At 44.9% G+C, this 21,757-nt stretch overlaps 1 protein-coding gene across 1 annotated transcript in view; it reads right to left on the reverse strand.

The window, feature by feature from the left end:
* CRYBG2 (crystallin beta-gamma domain containing 2) overlaps positions 1–21,757 on the reverse strand; it is a 332,393-nt gene that overhangs the window by 24,023 nt on the left and 286,613 nt on the right. The window contains exons 8-12 of the mRNA XM_069224031.1: positions 20,833–20,972; positions 18,979–19,105; positions 18,648–18,683; positions 11,129–11,265; positions 465–591 (exon numbers count right to left, since the gene is read on the reverse strand). Of these exons, the coding sequence (XP_069080132.1) occupies positions 465–591; positions 11,129–11,265; positions 18,648–18,683; positions 18,979–19,105; positions 20,833–20,972 (567 nt within the window). The remainder of the gene's footprint in view (positions 1–464; positions 592–11,128; positions 11,266–18,647; positions 18,684–18,978; positions 19,106–20,832; positions 20,973–21,757) is intronic.

Consider the following 21,757-nt stretch of genomic DNA (forward strand, 5'->3'; position numbering starts at 1 on the left):
GTATGAGCAGGCTGTGACTATACCTACTTTTCTCACGAGGTAGATACTCTTAGGCTGTGAGCACCTGCTCTTCTCATACAGAACAGTACTGTCAGGTTGGCAGTACCTGCAATCGTCGCAGAAGCAGGAGCTCTGACTCTGAGCAGGCACTTTGCATGGGGAGCAGGCCCTTTGAGGAGCAAGATGTCTGCATTTCAAGCCCTGGTGCCACTCTAAAAGCTTAGGACAGTGGTACTCATGTGGTAAAGCATGTACTTTATAGAAACAGCGGGTTGCAGTATAGGGCATCACAGGCGGTCACACTAGAAGTCTGTGGGTATAACCGGACAATAAAACCGAGACACACGAGGGGTCCCATAGAGCAGCAAGGGCCGGGAATGGACCTGGGAAACTTGGAAAGGTTTCATCACCCAGTGTTTGGTTTCTGATCTCCCAGCGCTCCCCCTCCTGTGCCCTGTACTCACTGTGCGAATTAGGCGGATGGACATTAGCTCTGCGTTGTTTCCGCCCCAGTCCTTCCAGTCCCTGTACTCTCCTTCCTCTAACAGGTACTGCTGTCCTCGGAACCCCTCCTTCTCGTATCCAACCCAGCTATGGAGAAACAGGCAGACACAGGCCATTATACAGAAGAAGCACTTGCAGAAACTGTAGTATTGGTGTAATAACTATAAAAATAGAACATTTAAGAATCCAAAAGGTCGAAAAACCTTTTGTGAGAAACTCCATTTAAGAGTATGCCCAACAATGATAAAAACATCACAAGACCAACATTAAATAATTTGTCCATAAGATGATAAAAAAATACAAATACACACAAACCACTCAAACAGCTCCTGAATAAGCAATTGTGAAACCATTAAGTATTGTCTTTATAGTACAAGTGCACAGCTATTGGCTTTGTCATTGCTTGTTTGTAAAGCATTGTTAACAAACGTAAAGGAAAAATCATTTTAAAATGCTGGAGGAAAAGCAAACACATATCTTATGGTTTCTTTAAACTGTACATTAAATTCATTGCATTTGATCTTTAAAACCAGAATGGTTAAATGTTCAAATACCTTTCATGCATGGAACTCTGAACGGAATTTAAAAAGAATAAGGAAATGTCAGAACTTAAAGAAATACACATTCCAAAGCCTAATATAGTTTCCACAGAGTTCAGATCAATGCCAGGTTGGAGAAACATCACAGACTCCAATGCACTGTCTGAGCTGCAGACCAAGCTGCTGAGCCCAGTCCTGGTGCTGCTCTCATGCTAAGTACGGGAAATGTAGTGATGTGGCACAATTGCGCAATTTGGATGAATTTGTGTAAAAAAGCATAACGCAAAACGCAAGAAATTGCATAAGGTTTTGCTGGTGTAATGAAATTTTGCCTGAGCCTACCTGTGGTTAGAGTTAACTTTGGCTCAGGTGAAGTTGAGGAATTGTGCCTGACTTTACGAAGGCCAAAGGTCCCCACTCTGCTCGACGTTGCGACCAAAGTTACAACTTTGTCCCTTGCCCTCCTTGTGAAAAGCTGAATTATGACATACAAGACAGAGACGGGCAACAAACAGAAGATGACCAACCAGGACATGGACAGACGATAAGCAGGACAAAGATTAACTTAAAAGAGGCAGGAGTCAGGCAGGCAAGACAGGGGCAGGAATAGGTGACATATAGAAACGATTATGTTGGCAATGCAGAAACAGGAGACAAAGGTGATCTGAAAGGATATCGATGTGAGACAGAGAGACAAGGTAGAAGCAAACATGACTGAGATAGGAGACAGGCAGAAGATGGCCAGTGAACACAAGGACAGGAGACAGACAGACATGACAGAGGCATAAAACACTGAGCTAGGAGACAGGCAGGATTTGGCCAGGCAGTTCAGAAGTGATCTATTCAAAAGACAGAGGGCCTTATTACGACCCTGGCAGTCCAATGACCACCAGGGTCATGGTGGCAGTTGGACCGCCTTCAATGTGGCGGTCCGACAACCACTTTACGACTGCGGCGGTAGTGCCACGGTCAGACTGCCAGCACCGCCACTTTTTGTCAAGACAGCGGTGTGGTGAAGCTGGTGGTACTAATTCGCCAGGACAGCACTGCAACCAGTGTTGCCCTGGGGATTACGACTCCATTCTCTGCCAGCGGTTTCATGGTGGTAGCACCACCATGAAACAGTTAGCGGACATGGGGTGCAGGGTGCCCCAGGGGGGCCCCTGCATTGCCCATACACTTGGCATGGGCAGTGCAGAGGCCCCCCGGCCAGCCCCGTCACAAAGTTCACTGTCTGCTTTGCAGACAGTGAACTTTGCAATGGTGTTGGTGCACCCTACTCACTACAGCATTGCTGCTGGCTCTATTATGAGCTGGAGACATTGCTGTGTTTCCGCCCGCTGACTAAGCGGGAAACTCGTAATGGGGCAGGCAGCGAGGCAGCTGCACTGGCAGCAACTTACCCGTCGGGACTTCCGCAGGCGGGCTTTTCTGTCTGCCGAAGTGGTAATGACCCTGTTGGAAATGGCCCTTTTGCTGGGTTATCCCCAAACTTTTCACCTTCTTCCTCCTATTTTTTCTAATTTGTGTTTGCTGGTTATTGTCTCTGCACACTTTATCACTGCAGATCAGTGCTAAAGTGCAAGTGCTTTGTATGTAAATTGCATTGGTGATTGGTTTATCAATGATTGGCATATTTGATTTACTGGTAAGTCCCTAGTAAAGTGCACCAGAGATGCCCAGGGTCTGTAAATTAAATGCCACTAGTGGGCCTGCAGCACTTGTTGTGCCACCCACATGAGCAGCCCGGTGAACATGTCTCAGACCTGCCATTGCAATGTCTGTGTGTGCAGTGTTAAACTGCCAATTCGACCTGGCAAGTGCCCAAACCTTCCCTTTTACTACATATAAGGCACCCCTAACGTAGGCCCTAGGTAGCCCCATGGGCAGGGTGCAGTTTATTTAGAAGGTAGGACATGTACTGGCGTGTTTAACATGTCCTAACAGTGAAATACTGCCAACTTCGGTTTTTACTGTTGCAAGGCCTATCTCTCTCATAGATTAACCAGGGGCTGCCTTTAAATAACTTTTAAGTGCAGTTTCTCTTTGGGAGCAGATAGAGATCTGGAGTTTGGGGTCTCTGAACTCACAAGTTTAAAACACATCTTTTTGTAAAGTTCGTTTTTAAATTGTCTGTTTGGAAATGCCCCTTTTAGAAAGTGGGCATTTTCTTGTTTAAACCATTCTGTGCCTCTGCCTACTTGTGTATTCTACGTCTGAGTCAGACTGACATTTGAGCTATTGTGAATAACCTCTAGACAGTGACACAAAGGGAGCTGGGGTGTAGCCTGCATATCTTGATGGGTCATCCGGGCAAGAGTGGAGGGCTGTGCCTGCCCTCACACAATGCAGTCTCTGACCCCCTGGTGTGTGTCTGGTGCCAGGCCTGGGCAAGGCACAATCTTGTCACCAACAGACTTTCCTTTGAAGTTTGCCTACTTCAAAGGAAGAAACTGAGTATAAGTAATGGACCCAAAACCCCAAAGTTTTAGAACACTTCTGGATCAAGAGGAATCTCTGCCAATGAGAAGAGCTGAAGAGCTGGAGAAGGAGTACTGCCCCTTTGCTGTGTTTGCTTTGCTGTGTTGGGGTGCAGTTGCTGCTTCTGCCTTAAAGAGGGCAAATACTGGACTTTGCTGTGTATTCTGCTTGTGAAGTTACTCCAGGGGCTTGGAGTAGAGCTTGCCTCCTGTTTGAAGTTTCAGGGATATCAAAGACTTCAGCTTCATCTGCCTACAGCACTGGGAACTGTGTATTTTGTGCTGCAACAGAAGAAAAACCCCTGCGATGCCGTCAACGAATCCCCTGCCTGCACCATGATCTGACAACACCACACGGAGCCATGCCCCACGTCTCACTGCAGCCCTGGTCTCACCGATGCTGCCATCTTACGCCGCCAATGAGCCACTGCTTGCACTGTGACCTGTGGGCCCCACACTCCGCATCGCCTTGCTCACACTGCAGCCTTGGCATCCCCGAATGATGCCACTCCAAGCTGACACCTGCACCACTACATGCACTGTTGACACCACTCGTGAGGTACACAACACACCGTCCCGCACCGTGGGCCACCGACGCCAGCACCGTCAACTCCAGTGTCGTCAACATACGGCCCTGTCTGCACTGTGACCCATGGGCACCGCACGGAGCCAGACCTGTGCTGCACCGCCACCTTGGGCCTACAGACGACAGTGCTTCAGCAACGATGACGCAGCTACCTGCACTGTGACCTGGAGACACCGCACGTCGCACCGCCCCACTTCACACTGCAGCCCTGGTTTCACCGACACCACATGACCCCATCACCATGCCGCTGCTTGCACCATGACCTGTGGGCACGGCACTTCGCATTGTCCCGCTTCGCACTGCAGCCCTGACGCCATCCATGCAGGTGCTCCTCACTTCGTCATCAGCCCGGAGTTCAATCTGCAACGCGTGTGACTTCAAGGGCCCGATGAACCTGCACCAATTTCCGGAAACCAACACCTGCGATGCCAGCAACACCACACTTCAGATGTCATCACGAGGATCACAACACCCTGCATTTTCAAGGTACTGTTTCTGGGTCTTCCTGACATCATAGCTGGCCCACGCCACTGGTGCCGGCCTGAACTGCTGGATTTGTTGTGCATGACACAGTGATAGCCCCAGATGGAGCTATCGACTTCAAGGATCTGTATTTTTAAGTAATTCTTGCAAAATTAATATCTTTATTACTGTATGTTGGATTTTTCTCATTTCGGTCTTGTTTTACACAGATAAATATTGGCTATTTTTCTAAAACTGTGTTTTTACTGTATTACTGTGTGTTTCGTGTAAATGCTTTACACATTGCTTCTGAGATAAGCCTGACTGCTCGTGCCAAGCTACCAAGGTGGTGAGCAGGGGTTATCTGCGCTGGGTATCTCCCTTATCCTGACTAGAGTGAGGGTCCCTACTTGGATATGGTGCAAACCAACTGCCAACTAGAGACCCCATTTCTAACAGACCCCCAGAGACAAGAGACAAGATGGCCTGGCAGAACAGTGAAGGGAGACTGATGGACAAGACAGAGGAACACAAGATCAAGACATGAAGCAGACAGAAGTTGGTTAGTCATCACAGGGACAAGAGGCAGACAGGACAGAGAGGAAGGAGGCAGCTGATGGCCAAGCAGGACAGTACAGTCGACAAACAAGGCATGAACAAATACGAGCAAAACAGAAGGGACATAAACAAGACAGGAATCAGAGGGAAAAAACACAAGACAAAGACACAAAACGTAGAAACAGAAAAGAGAGAAACAGGGCAGTGGAAAAACATCAGTAAGAGACGGTACATGACCTGGAAGAATTGGAGGCAGACAGGACAGACGCAGTCAGGACAGATATATAGACAGGAGACACGCAAGCCTGGAAGACACAGGAAGCAAACAGGACATACAAAGTAGGAACAAAAACAAAATACACAGAGAAGAGAGAGAAACAAGGCGAAAGCAGAACACACTCTAGCATGACAGAGACAGTAAACAGACCGACACGACAAAACACAATAGAGACAGGAGGCAGAAATTGAAAATTTTGAGGTGTCAACTTCCAGGTATGCGAAGGCTGGCGTTGAGGGGGAACGAGCAGGGTTGCAGTTTTGGGAGCTCTCCTTGAGCCAGACTCAGGAACCAGGCTGGAGGCACTGAATCTTCTTGAACGTGTCCCGAAGCTGGGTGCTGACAATGGGACACATGTTGGGGGTTAATACTCCGTGATTAGCTGCTCACGGCAGGAGCTGGTGGTTTTTGTTTACTTCCAGGACTGCCCGGAAGTAAATGGCTCACGTCAGCGCTCAGTTTGCGGACAGTCTCTGTTTATACCTTGCAGGATAGGTGCTGCTGGGACTATTTTACCGGATTGTAATTTGTGCCGTGCAAATTAAAAATAAACAGTCTTGACCTGCTTTACAAAAATCAGAAATCGATGACCTGCTCGTTACATGTCACTTTCAGCTATTCATGTACCATCTGAGCTGTTTAATGATTCAAAGCCATGATTAGAGTTTACAGACACAGGTCTTGCCAGCAAGTGCACTAACCACCCGAGGTATTTAACCAGTATTGTGCCGTGGAACATTGATTTCTGTTGCAGGTTCATTGACCTAAAGCTTTCTTCAAATGCAGAGCATCTGTGACCTATCAAGTAAGACAGAATTGCATTACTCCATTTGTTTCCATGTAACCAATTTATCGGGGTTACATTTGGTGAAAAAATGATGGTTCAGGTGACTGACATTGAAAAGCGCCTCCACAAAGTTTCTAGCATGTATCACCAGTAAGAAGGTTTCTGGAGTATTTTCTCAATTTCCAGTACTGAGGCCACCTTCCTCCAGCCCCCTTTCCACTGTTTCCTTTTTTCGCATACTCATAGCTGTTCTCGCACAGAAACCAGGAGTGAAGCTGGAGACCAGTCTGTGTGTGGCCCTCATATTATGGCCCGTCTCCAGGCCGCTATATGAATGATCTGCGTCCTTCTCCCGTCTGTCTCGGCTCTTTCCTGGCACAGGTGGAGCACAGGCCGCCAACACAAACACACGAGCCGCATGTCGCGTTAAGCACCAGCCTGCTTATTGTTCTAAGACACAAGGCACTTGTTTACAGCACAAGGTTTCACTTTTCAGCAGCTACCTGCGCTTTAGGACAGAGGCCCAGACTTCTTAGCACGTGTCATGCATGTTCAAAGGAGTTCTGTGCGGCTAGAGCGTTCCACGGCCAGACCTGACTGAAATGCTGAGACGGCTGGGGCCCGAGCCAGTCACATGTCAGGCTCACTACACACGGGAGGGAGGGGGGGGCGAAGGGGAGGAGTCAAGGGGGGGAGATGGAAAAGGGGAAAGAAGAGAGAGGTTGATAAAGCGAGGAAGGCAGACTGAGGAATAGAGAGAAAGAGATGTAGTGGAGGGGGCAGCGTGGGAGAAAGCGAGCGAGAGAGAGTTTTTCTTCTAGGTGAGTGTTTGTGGACTTTGAATTTCCTTTTTTCATTCTTCATTGAATTTAACATCTCTGGCAATGAGACCAGCTGTGCCCCCAGGTCTAAATGTCCATTGTGGGGGAGCCACTGGAACTTGAGTGGAAACGTTAAATGTGTCTTTATTTCTGGACCAGGACACTTTCACCACTTTTACGTCTGTTGAGACTAACATGCCTGGAGGCAAAAGCCCACACTGCTTCCGCTTCGAACCAGACGTGCCATCATGAAAGTAACGCAGAGCTGATAGGAAGAGTTGAAGATAATTGTCCTTTTATCCCCAACTAAGAAATTGAGTTAGGAGGTGCCAGATGTCAACCAACAGAATTGTGTAACTGAATGGTACTGGTGAGAACAAGCGAAGGCACAGCTAATAGCTCTCACCTTTCCGACACATTGGCTTTTCAAATATGTTTGCGATGCAGTTCAACATGGCTAAAGGGGAATGATAAAAAGCCTATGACGCTGGATACATTACTTCGTAGGCACGCTCACCATGCAAGCAACATAGAGGCAAAGAAGCAACACAGAGGACACGGGTGTGGGAAGCAAAATGGGGTGCTTGGGTGGGAGGGGCAAGATAGAGGGCGTATGGGGGAAGCTAAAGGCACGGAGAGGGAAGAACATGAACTGTCGGGGTTCGGATGAGAAAAGGAAATGAGCGAGAAAGATCAATATGGAGATGGCAGTGGGGTAACAAAACTGGAGGGCCCCCCTGCACAGAACATGGAAGAGCCCCCCCTTTGGACCCACTCAGGCCAGGTGATGGGCTGACGGAGCACCCTGAAGTTCCTGCGGGGTCTTTGTTACACCCTGGAAGGTGGGGAGAAGTAAAATGACAAGAAAGCAAAGCAGGATGCACGCACGCAAGGGCCAGCGCATCATTGAAGTGGTTGAGGGAGAAGCACGTGGGTAAGAGGGAGCAAGACCCAGTAGGGTTAAGGGCTGAAAGAGAAGTACACGAGGGAGACATCTAGAAAATACATGCTCTCTTGTGGACTGCTTAATCTAACAGAAAAAAGTAGTGCTTTAGTAGTGAGTAGAGGAAGGGCACTATTAATGCTGCAGTGCTCCAGAGGAGGGGATACACAAGAAGAGGAAGGAAAGCCCAGACAAGCTTATAAAAAGCAAGCAAATGTGAGTGACAGTAAAGTCTCTCGCAAACACAGGAGACCTAAAAATGACAGAATCTACTGCATCAAGTTCTACAAGTACTCTCTCCAAACTTCAGCACACCAGAAATGAATTAGCCCATCCTTTTAGTTATTAATGTTTTGCCACCTCGAGCTCAGAAAAGTCAAATTCCACTTCTACAACACAGAATCTAAAAAACACCAAGGATTATGGTTTGGTTGTAATTTTTTAGACTAGTTTGTAGTATGTGTGCTTCATTCTTTTGTGCTCTCTTTTGAGACCTTTGTAGATAAACTTTATCACAGCTAATGTTCAGCTGAATGAACACTGTTGCTCACTGAGAGTGCAGCAAAAAAGTGCCACTGTGAGGAGCCATATACCTTTGCAAAGCCTCTGCTTTGACTCTCCTCCGAGTGGTAATACGTCAGTGAATCTGTGCGACCTAGTGGCGAATAGAAGACCACTGCGGGGACTGTCGATCACCTCTGCAAGGGTCAGTCTGATATGTGACTGACACTGCTTCAGCCCTGCCAGCCTTCGGAGATTCCCCCAGGCAGAATAACTCCAGATCTGCCAAAGACACATTTCCCTTTGTTTTACTTTGCATTCCCCGCAACGTTTAGTGGAAACATTCGGGCCTGGGAAGCATCTAATCACTTTTCACTGTCCTGTATTAGTGGTAGTAGAAGAAAAAGACTCCTTGCCTAGGCGCCCCACCCAAATTCAAGCTTTTGAATGTCACTCTGTAGTACTGAATGATACATTCTTAAGCTGGATGGTGTTAACGAAGAAGTTTTAATGATATTATTAATGATTATTTATGTATCCTGAGTGTTGAAATTGCATAGAAAATGTAATAACAGGAAAAAATAATGCACGCATTTGAAGGAGCGCCCACCAGTGTGGCCGCCAGTGTTCACGAAGTGTACTTATTAATGGCTTATTAATATGAAATGATGAACATATGTTTGATTAATGTAGTAATATGTCATATTAAAGGTTATTCAGTATGTACTATCCTTACTAATTGTAGGCCTTAACATAGTGAGGTCTTGGCCTAGTTGCACAGCCTCATGTCAAGCTGCAATGTTTAGGCGTTTTATAAAATGGATGCTTTGGGAATTAAATTGTGATTTTCCACTATGTTGACCAAATGCTTGTAGCTAAAAGTCTTTCTCATGAGAACTGCTTGTTAGGAGATGATGTACTAGCTAATACAACAATGTTTAATGTAATGTGTGTAAGACTGACTTTCTCTGGAGAGAACAATGAACATACCGACTGGAGTATAAGCTGCAACAATATTGTTACCTGATGAGCGCAATGATGAGAACAGAAGAGATGAAAGCCAATCATCGACATGTGAACCATGTACTAGTGGAAGTGTAGATTTGAAGTTTTAATTTCATTGGACTAACTATAAACATGTCATTTTTGAACCAATTAGGATGTGGGAAGTATTTTTAGGAAATCTAACATAGCCAGAGTGCACCAAGAGGAGAGGTTCCATTCACCCCATTCTTCTTGAGAGTTTACCCCATTTTGCCCATTTTCCGTCTTGAGAAGAGACTTGCTTAATCTTTATTGCTTAAAGAGACTTTGCCTTTTCTGAACTTTAATGCTGAATCCTGATGCCTAGCTGACTGAACTGATGTCCTGAGGACGAAGACTGTTACTGCTTGCTGATCCAAACTGAGGATAGGTATATTGACTATGATGTTGCTGTTGTTTCTAGGTACCAACCTCTATTTTGATAAAGCCATAGATAGATGTTTTTCTAAATTTGTGTTGACTAAATTGTTTTGCATGAAGCCCAAACATGCTATTCTAATCTGATGTTAGTTAGAGTCCTCACTAATGAAGTTCAATACATGGAATAACGTTTGACGTCCTATTCTTTGCTGAATTTAAATGTATGCAATATTGTTTGCACAGTTATTCTTGCTATTAATTTGTACAGTAACATTAGAATGTGTAGTAACTCAAGCTTTGATTAGATTGCGATTCTTTTGCCGCTTTGGTCAGCCAGTGTTATTTCTGTATGTTTATCATTTGATTTTGAAAATGAGTTCTGTGACATTAGCATTGTTAATATAGGGAAATAAACATTCTAACTTTTACAAAAAGGTGTGGTTATTCATGACTACAAGGTCATGGTGAGTGCAAATTACTGACTCCTGTTGATTACTAATGTTGTTGATTATTGTCTGCATGTACTGGATATATGGTGGGAAAACCTTGAAGCGAGTCAAAGGTTTCATCGACCTATTCACATTTCCTTGTAAGTTTACTTATTAAGGTCCGACGCGCTAACAGTGGTCTTGAAAGTAATTTATTGCATCAGGGATAGAAACTCCAAACCACAGTCATGCCGGGCACAGCCAGCAACTGAACTGCCTGATTCAAAAATTAGAACCCATTTATGTCACCACAGAACACTAGCATGTCACAAAGGAAACCACAGCTTCAGCCTGGCTGAAGCTTCCTAAGTACATTATTACACATTCCCACCCTCTTGGTTCTCAGTTTGCTATGTGCGGGGACTTTCATTTCGTTTTCATGTTCCAGTGTAGTCTCTGCTTCTGGTAATCTTCATAAATGTCTGCAGTGCCCTACATATATGGAATTGTGCCAAAACATGTTCTCCTACTATGTGCGGTCTGTGCAAGCGATGATTATCGGCTGATCTCTGCAGTCTATGCCAGACACCTACACTTATGTTACAGGCACGGCTGCCGCACCACTGGAGGCCCCAGCTCTTCCAGCTTCAGATATTTGTTTTTAGTACCCACCAGGTCACACCACTGCTGTATCTGATACATGCCTTTGACCTTGTATCCTTTCTCTCACCATACACCCGTCCCTTTCTCAGAGTCACACGCCTGCTGTCCAGCTGTCCCCCATGCTGCCTCTACCTGCTGGCCCAGGGAGCGGTGTACAAGGAGACCATATACTCACCATCCCCCTAGAATGCGAAGAGACCCCGTAGTGGACAGAGGGGTTCCCTCAACATCCTGCATGTTCTTCAGATCAAGCATATCTTGGTTTATTTCCCAGCTGCAGCCATCAAAGTCAGGGCTCTCAAACATGATAATCTGCAGAAATCAGAGAAAGGCCACAGGTGACTGTGAGACATTGACAATGATTGATGTTTTGCTACAGACCCAAGTTTGAACCCGGCATCCAGTAGGTAAAAATATATTTTTCTTAAAGAGTTTTTACAATTCTTGAATTTTACAAATTATCTGAACAGGTCAACTCAAAGTAAGATTTATTGAAGGTTGATAGAAAACAAAACAAAATAATTAAAACTATTTATTGTGAAATCGAACATCTTAAAATGATCAATTTCACTGTCCAGACAGTTGAAAAATCCACTCCACTGAATAGGATAGATTCCTCACAGGTAGACAGACCAAGGTTTCTGACAGATGGGTTTAGGGTTCTGCATTCAATCACTAAACCACAACAAGATGAAATAATGTGCTTATAAAATCCACTTCTACAATCGTACAGTTTATGTGTCGAATGACTAAGATCCCACCCCTGCTCAGGGATACTAAATCTAAATACTGCTACATATAGTAAATTAAAACATGCACAAATAAGGTTCTGCATACTATATATGAATAGAGACTAGAAGAGGCTCTTGTGCATCAAACCGATCGTTTATTCCTATGTAATATGTTCTTATTGTTTCCTTTGCATAACATCGGACAAGTCAGCCTTGGAAGACATCCTAACTTCACTTGTAAACAGGTAATTTTTGAGCTGTAGATACAAAATTGAAGTAGTCCACCCACTGAGCAGCGCTAGGCCATCCAACACTGTTCCGGAATAAAAGGTCTAAGGATTCTGGTATTGAATTTGGCATCAAACAAGTTTCACCCAGATCAAAGCTTTGAAAGATGCTGGAGGCGAGGTCCATTATACACTGCAAATCTTTAAATGTTGTGCCGCAAGGACTAGAGATTGGTTTAGAAGTATAACTCTTATCAGCCCATTACCTGGAACAAGGAGAGTGCAGCCCATAGAGTGATCTAGAAAGTGAACATTGTACCATATCCAGTCACCACAGAAACATCCTAGGATTAGCCAAAAGGCCATAATCTAGAGAGAGCAAAAACTGATCTAGCTATGAAACTAGTAGAAGTACTATGACTCTATCTTCTTGTGTTGACAGCCTAACTCTAAGTCTTATAAATATTCACTACCAGTGTATTACTTTAGTTTTATTCGATAAGGACCCACACTGCTCTCTGTTGCCTCAGTGTAGCTCCACTCTGGTATTATCCAATAACAAGGTGGTGTCCACGTGCATATCACACGGGCATGTAAGTCGAGCCAAGCCAAGCCAGGGCAGATACATTTGTTTTTCTTCTATTATTTCACCAAGATCTAATGGTTTTAGACTAACCAACAGAGAGTCATCATGTACCCTTTGTTTCAGACCTAGATTTGTAATGCTCGCTACAGACGCATAAGAGTTGTTGTCAACATCTTTTGTCTGAATGAAACAAAAAAGCTGAAAGTCTGATTGGGCCCCGGTCCACTGAGGAGTGTAAATCTGATGTCCGCCTCTCAGTTTTCTGCAGGAGGGATGCGATAACATTAAATGGCACAAACACAATCAGAGGTACTGACCAGTAGCAGCTCCCTTCGCGGTGAGGGGTGTGTCGGGGTTTAGGGGGTGTGCAGGGGGGGAATAAACATTAAATAAAAAAATAAAATAAAAACATACCTGCCTTCGCTTCCGTGCCACGCCGTTGCTCCTTCCTCCTGGTCACAGGAGGCACAGACTCCAAGCTTGCCCTGCGGCCAATCCCTGGCTGGTCGCTCCCAGGCAAACTGGGAGCCTGTGCCTACTGTCTCCAGCCCGGCAATTCAGTGCCGGACTGGAAAGAGCACAGTGCACATGGATGTTTAGACGGCCGGCCAAACATACATGCGCACTGAGGGGGAGTGCTGTGCACTCCCCCTCATCATCCCAATGCCCAACCCTTTAGCAATGAAAGGGTTATAAACAGTTTATTATAGTTTTGTTGTTAACAGTTTGCAGTGGCTGCTGTTGGTAGGGGGGGCGACACTCCTCCGCTATAGCCGCCGTCGGTACAGACGATGAATGATTTACCTATAGTCTTGGACAAATTATTTAAGGCAATCATGAAAGCCATAAACTTTCTCCTGCCACCTTGCCTGCACATCTCTAAGCCACCCCAAGTGCCTTCTTGTAGGAGTTTTGAACCATCGCATGATTGGAAGATTGTGGAGCAAGACAGGATCATAAATACCCTCGATTACTTGACTACTTCGTAAACCACTGTCTGCTGTGAAAAGTACTTGTTTTTAATTTTGTCGCATGTAAGCCTTGTTACAACAGCAGAGTATTAAAAAGAGATCGGCTAAGTCTTTCCCAGCTCTGTCTTCAAGAATAGCTCATCACTTGACCTATTGTGCGATTCAGTAATTGTTTGGGCGCTCAACTATCCATCCTTCTTTTCCATTTTGCACTGATTTTACCCCACCGCGCCCAATTGACGCACTTAGGTGTTCTAACTCCAACAGGTTTCCCATTTGGGTTATGTGTCGCAATTTATCAATGATAGAAGTGAAGATGATCACTTGTAGGAGATGATTGCTATCAATTTTGGATGCAATCTCAAAGTGTTGGTAGTAAAGGTTGTTTGCGACAAGGGTGTGGCTTAATAAAGCATGTCTAAATGGGGACATATGCATGTAACAAATGGGGGTGTCCGAAAGGAACTGTGACAATGAGTGCAGAGTTTTATTACCACACATACCATCTTGCCTTTGATGTGGAAAGATGATCAGCAGAAAGCCCTCCAAAACCATCTACTTCTTCCAGCAGGGATTCTCCATCCATTGTTTTGTAAGAACACATTATTTAAAAATGAATTATGAATGTTTGCGCTATAAAACAAAACACTGGTCTCACTGGTTTCCTTTATCTACTGAGACCCATCCCGGACACGGAACCTAGGAAGGACAACCCGGTTCACTACGCTGCTACATGTAGCAGAATAAATCAGGCAACGCAGATTTGAAAGCTTTGGGTTTTGGAAAGAAGGGGGCAGTGGTATAAAAAAGTTTGAAAAAAACAGACAGTTGAGAAGTGTTTCAGGGAAAGGGGAAATATGTGGTATGGTGAGTCAGGGGATGGCGAGTGGAAATGAATGAATAAGAACAGGAGAGGAAGATGATGGATGGAGGTTGTGGAGTAGGGCTGTAGGTCTCTTCCTGGAGAAAGCAACTATCGAGGGATAGAAAAAGGAGAGACAAGGCCAAAATTAAAAAAGAGGTACATCCTTGAAATACTTAAAAAAATGGGTAAATTCTTCAACGACCTGATAATGCAAAACAACATTTACGTCAGGTCAGATGTTATCAGTTTGCTTTGTTAGGATTTGTACTATGCCTTGGTGAAGTGTAGGGCTGCCAGAGGGATTGCCCAAAGAATCTTGGTAGCTTCCAAAATTTTGGATAAGAGGTTGTCTTCTTGCCAACGCTTTAACATCATTAATGGCATTTTAATGTCACAAATGTTCAAAATAAGGGAAAACCAGCAGAAGCTAGTATTGTATCCTTTTTCGAAATGTATCTATATAAATTACTGTTAGACGACCTTGCATTGATAGGAAGTTGTCACGTCAGTAAAGGCTCGGGGAATGCATCTGACACATTCAAAGGTTCCCGGGCATCTCCCCTGGGTGATGCTGACAAGATGGTGCATAAAGTTTACAAACAACAGAAGGTGGCATATGTACCATCACGCAGCATTAGTGACTACCTGTGGATCAGCAAATCCTGCATCCAGCCCTGCCCAGAGGAAAATGCCAGAGATGCATTGTTCCTTTGATGAGTCAGATGCAGGATTATCAGGTGTCCTAGAACCTGCTGCAAGAAAAAGTCATTCAGGACGCACAAACCCATTACTCACAGAGGTCCTACAACACATCATAGCAGTGTTGGGAGTCAAGCAGCCATAGCATGCAGCACACTCAGAGGACATCTTTAGGTAGCATAAACTCCCTAGTGTGCATTCCTTGTGATTGACCCTCACTGGGCTCTTTGGAGGTCTTGCAACAGGGAATAAAAAGCTGGCTCTGTGTTTCCCCATTTGCTCTGGGTCATACACTGGAAGGTTCTGACATGAAATTCAGTGGCAGACAGCTTGTATTTACGGCGGGTGTGTGTGTGTGTGCTACAATAATAATATTAAAACAACAAAAAAAAGGCACTTGCCTGACACGACAGCTTTCTCTCTCTTTTACAGCGTCCTCCTCGTTGTGGCTCCAGCGCAGGGACCAGGAAACAGCACTACCAAATCCGGACACTGGTTTCATGCTGGTAGACAGCATGAAACCAGCATTGGGATTGGTGAGAGTGGCCTCTCTCAGCGCTCACCAGAGAGCTGGAGGCCCGTGCCTTCTCTAACCCGGCTATCTTAAAAAAGCTGGGTTGGAGATGTTTAAAGTGTGCATGTCTGGCTGGCTGTCAAAAGATGGACAGCCAAAGGGACATGCACACTTCAAACTGAAGAGCACAGCTTCCTGCTGCTGTCACTCAGCAACAGAGCAGAAGTCGCCCACTCCGTCCCAACACTCCATTCAGTCCTAAAAAATAAAATGGTAATAAAGAAAGTTTATTACCATCTTACTTTTCAGCTCTGGGCATTTTTGCAGCATTTTTTTTAGTGGGGAGACGCTCCTCCGCTCTTGTGGAGGGGCTGCCCCTGATGAAATTCCCCCCAATAACGTGATACCACCGTGGTTCCCTCTGAATGGCAACTTCAAGCAATAATCTGATATTTATGAGACTAACAATGATATTGCATATCAATGAATGGGTGGAAAAACCTGTTAATAATATTCCAAGCAGGAAAGGATAGGCTTATATGTGTTCAGGAGATATATGTGAAATAAAAGGTGCACGTGTGTTGAGATGCTGTGTACACTGTGTTCATAAGTAGGATGTAGAGAACTATAAACTCATGACCACTGGGGTAACTTTAGTTGCTAATAGAAATAAATAGGTTACAAAAACACTGAGGTTCACAACATATTTGTCCGTGGTTTACATGCGAAATATTTATGGTGTTTCAACCCCAACTGATTTAACAGGCCATCATCAGTACAAGGGTATAACTGGGCCTTGAAATAAGGGACTAGAACAGGATGTTGCTGCTAGATCTCAGTACCTGTAATCGATTTCTGCTGGGTCTAAAAATAAATTAGGATTTCTTATGTAAATGCTCTGCTGGGACAACTGTAGTACCAGGGAACGTACGGAAAACGGAAGAGGATAATAATGGCTCAATTTAATTTCCTGCATAGGACGATGAGAAAGCAAGTACTGGCTAACATGATGGAGGTCAGATGGGATTTCAATAATAACACTGCCAAGTGTGAATAGATGAGCAAGCTGGAGCATTGCAGAGTGACTGTCACTTTCAGTGTTGCAACGCTGAATGGCTGATAATCCTTATTGGAATTTCTGGGTTACCCTTGGTCTTTTGTGAAGGAGTTGCCTCCTGCAGCAAAGGATATTTTTCGTGTGTTTTTTGTACAGTAGAGCTACTTCAGTGGCACTCTCAATGCATAAAGAGCGTTTAAACAGGCAACACTATCGAACGACTCCACCAGAACCTCCATTCCTTCCAATCACAGTAAGAAGATGCCCAGCAAAGCAGGTGGATCTGTGTCAGGGAATTTCTTATCTTGTTAAAAGACGCCATTGTTCCAATGCCTAAGAAGCAACTGGGAATGGGGATGTATTTAACCCTATGTCTGGTAAAGAAGGTTTGGGGTGATTTTAGGCTGATGCTGGACCTCAGATCCATCAACAAGCTTGTGACCTAAACCATTCAAGCTGACAGTAATCTAATCAGTCATCCCACTTACACTACATGTGCCAATTAGGCAATGGCAGGTGAAATTCCTACACTTTTCACTGGGCTACGTTCACTTCTGGTTCTTGGTGGCCCCGTTGGGATTATCTGTAGCTCTCTAGGCCAGATGTATGAAGGTGAGTTTGAAATTTGAAATTGGTGGAAAAAATTCAATTGTTTTGCGACCTAATTCACGGTCGCAAAACAATCATACATATCACTGTGACTCGCTATTAGGAAGGGACACCCTTGGCACGCCCCTTCCTAATAGCGACTCGCAAACCTATTTTGCAATTCGATAATAGATTATCAAATCGCAATATAGCATTTCTACAACTCATCTGCAAATCGGCCATTTGCGCGCCGAAAAAAGCTTAATACATTTGTCCCTCTGAGTCTTAAATATTGATTGGATGGTGGTCTGCACATGCAATGAGGAAAGTGGCTTCCTTTAGTTCAATGATGACCTAATTTCTGCTTCCTCTCTGCCAAAGATAGAACAGTGCAATAATATGCAGTGAGACTCAGACCTCAATTTGGCACTCACAGTTGTGCAGCAAAATAACATTAGTGTCAGACAGCAAACATCTTATAGACATTGGCCCAGCAATTTCCGAGGTGAAAGCCATTTGAAGCATGGTGCAGGCAGCTGTACAACACTCCACAGGCCACCAACAGCGCATCAGCAAGGGTGCAACAATATGCAAAGGGACAGGTATGCCAAGAATGGCACAGGTAGTGATGCAACAGAATGCAACAGGGTAAGGAAATAAGAATGGCAGATACCCTCTCCAACCCAAAGCCATTTAGTGGTACATAGGTAACATTCATTGCTCAGGAAGCATTGTAACATTATGTAAGGGGATTCAAAGAATAAGCTTGTTACAGCCCAACAAAACACACAGGACTCAGTTTCAAACTATGTTACTGAAGTGGCACAACAATGTCTGATTAATTTAGACTCTTCGTATGTACAGTACAACAACATAGTGAACATTTTAGTTCCAAAGCATGCCACATACACTGTGCGGTAACATCCAGTGGGATCAGAATCTAAGCATGCAACAAAACAGCAAGCCATCTGTTGATGGCAATTGGGCAGTTACCTGTAGGTGGATAGACAGCTACTAGCTGGTGATTGTTGTTGACGCCTAGTTTTGAGCAGGCAGATTGTAGGGAGTGTTTGGGGGAATGCCTTGTGGTGGCTGTGCAGGTCCTAGAGTGCCATTGAGGCTGACGTACAGTGGTTTTATTGTCAGACTCTTCATGTTGATTGGGACAGATGACTGGTCGTAGCTGAGCAAATTCTTGAGGGAAATTAGTGATGGTAATTGGTGGTGTGTGGGGAGTCTCTAGCTAATGACTAGGGCAAATGGTTCATGGTAGCTGCTGATACTTAGTGGCGGCTCAACAGATCCTAGATGGATGCCTGGTGCTGTTGAGGCAGTTTCTAGATGGTGACTGTGACTAGTGGTAACTGTGGAGTTTCCACATGGTTGATTGGGCCAAATGTCGGCTTGTGAATGAGGCAGGTCCAAGGATAACTGAGTACTTTACTTTATTTCTTACCTTGGGCTCGTACGGCTTCTCAACTGTAGGGCACCCCTAAAAAAGAAAAAGAAAATAGAATGATGGATGATTTATTTCCCAGATCCTTTCATCAAAGACCTTTCATCGTGAGAGGCACCCCTACACCTTAAGCTTGTTCTCAGCCAATAACCAATTCTCAGAATGGCATACCTTTTTCACTCCCTAAACATGTTCTGACAACCAGCCAGGAGTTAGTCCAACATGACCAATGCACAATAGTACCCACACAGTACCCAAGACACCCTCATTGTTTCTAGCAGAGCATTATACAGTTTGTGACCATCTCCCAATATACAGACCAAGCACTTACAATCTGTATGGGCTGCAATGAGCAGACCAAGGGCTCCTCGCCGCCCCAGGCCTTCATAGTGGGGTAACCGCCTGGCTCGAGGATGCTTGGTTGGCCTTCGAAGAATGGCTCCTGATAGACGACCCACCTGGAAGAACAATGATGGGAGAGGGTATTATCCACAGTCTGCAGCAGTGGAAGAAGGCAGGATCTTCATGAAACTGGAGATTTCTTGAGTGACTGTTGCCTACAAAGGTTTTTTAGAGCTGTGGCACAATAGCACCAAATGTCATCTGTCTGTGTGACCCACCCTGCCACAACAATACCACCGTTCAGAAATAATTGTCTGTGTGGTGTCCATGTTTGCATTAGGGAATGGGGCACAAGGCGATCTGAGAGACAGGGTTCAGGCCTTCTTGCCAAAATTCCATCACTTGGACTAAATCCTGTAAGGCTTCAAACCTTCACAATTCAAATCCATGAGATTTGGATTTCAGATAACCCTTGCACCATGCAAGGGGCCCAAGGGCGATGCAGCTACTAAGTCAGATTTATCAAGCCAGGCAAGGCCACCTTGGGTGGCGCATGGGTGTTCCTACTTATCCACTGATGGATTCTGGCGCATTACCAGATTTACTATTACTGGTAGATCTGGGAATGTGTCAAAATGCTACAGATCCCCAGGTGAGGCGTAACAAAGAGAAATATCTTTATTTCTCCTTGTTCATTTCCTCTTTCTAGTTGTGCTGCATTTTGCAGCTCACATAGAAAGAGGAAAGCGTCCCTTCCTGTACAACTGTACAAAAACAGTCCTCTCTCCAACGCAGGTACCCTTGCACCACAGTGCAAGGGTGCTTGTGTTGGCACTAGGCAGCCAAAAGGGCACCAGCCCAGGGAAAGGACAGAAATGCATTGTATATTGGTAAATATGGTGCATTCCTGCCCTTTCCATTTCACGAAGCGCAGCGCTGCAAGATGGCTTGCAGCTATGTGCTGCATGAAAGTTTGATAAATCTGCACCAAAGTGTAAACTATCTTCAGGACTAATCAGAATTGTGATGGACCAGTTGAAGTACTTAGCTCTGTTACATTCAAAAGTTAAAAGTTCACCCATGAAGATACTTTTTGTCTTGCCTACAGTCCTCCCTTTCTTTGTGAACGCACAAAAAACAAGCAGAAGAGTACGCTGTTATCATTGCTCAGGGATGAGGACGTGCAATACAGATCTAGCCATAATTTTCTGGGCACAGGTTCGAATCGTAGTGGTGCGGAATTAGTCTTTTACCCTTTCAAAGTTGATAAATTCATGCCATTGATGTTGGGGAAAAAAACCTATTACAGAATCAAACAACAACTCAGTTTGTGCTCAGTTTTCTGGATGGGGCACTAGGCATATGGAGGATGGAGAAACAAGAACCCTTTTCTGTTCATATGTGAGTGAGCTTGTGTGAAGATCCGTTAAGTGCACAATGCAGGTCTCGCCTCCTCAAAGGCTAGGTTAAAGTAAGGGCGATTAAGGGAATAGCTTCTACTACCTTGATAAGGAATACTAGATATTTGTTAGCTGTTTCTGTTCAGTAATGCTCTAAATGGACCCCCAGGTCTAATGGCTTATAAGAGGCAGTGTAACACCACTCATGATGTGGCTCAGAAGAAGCTGAGGTACATGAGGTACCCTTCCATCCTAGCTACGTCACCAAACTCACAGTACCAGGTCCTGTATTTAATAAGCTGCAGTGCACCTCTCATTCCCACCCACACTTACAGAAGCCGCAGGCAGCTGTCCATCCCATCCACACCACCATAGCCTGTGCCATACAACAATTCATGAGGCACCCCTCTATCCCATCACCAGCTTCAGACCCCAGGTCTTACAGGCCAGAGTGAACGATGATGGAGGCTGTCTTCAATGGCTGCCCGAACATCCGAGCATCATGTGAGGCGTCGAGGAACTTCAGCGTCTTTCCTTCTCCATTTTCCTCTGCAAATAAGCTGATGGCGGGGACAGCATAGTCCTGAAAAATAGTGTAGATATGGCATAGGTAATGAAGACACAGGAAATTTTAACATCTCCCCGCAGTGAATGACCAATCCCTACTGAGCATTGAGGGTCCAAATTCCTCCTATCATACACAGCAGTACTTGTACAGTTCATTCTGACATCTCCCAGTTGGAAGGGTGCAGATCTATCATGCAACTCTACTTTGAGTCCCTAACTATTACAACTTGCTTCCAAAAGTTAACTTTATACAATACATCAAACCCTCACCAGTTCCTGTACACCTCAATGTTAACGCACTACACCTGTAGGCCCAGGGGACGTATGTCCATACAGCCCATTCTATCTATCTGTCTGATCTATCATATCTCCTACCCAATTTGTATCCCACCTGTGATCCTGACAGTCATACTCTATCACAACACCTTACTGCAATACTCATACTAGCACCTTAACACCTTTTATCAAAAGCTACCACAATACTGTTACCAACATTGTGACATCTTTTATCATACTGTGCCACAATACTCATACCACCACTGTCATGCTTTTCTTAATACTCTACCACAATCCTTATCCAGCAATATGACAATTTATTACATATGCTACCTCAAGGCTTACCTCTTGTCCTTTTTGTGTCTTATTCTACCACAATCTTCACACCAGCTCTGTGACACCTTTTGTCATACTTTACCACAATCTTCACACCAGCTCTGTGACGCCTTTTGTCATAGTTTACCATGATGCACATACCAGTTCTGTGACACTTTTTGCCACACTCCTACCATCTATTTCACACCT

The sequence above is a fragment of the Pleurodeles waltl genome, chromosome 3_1 (genome assembly GCF_031143425.1).
Source record: "Pleurodeles waltl isolate 20211129_DDA chromosome 3_1, aPleWal1.hap1.20221129, whole genome shotgun sequence".
NCBI lineage: Eukaryota > Metazoa > Chordata > Amphibia > Caudata > Salamandridae > Pleurodeles > Pleurodeles waltl.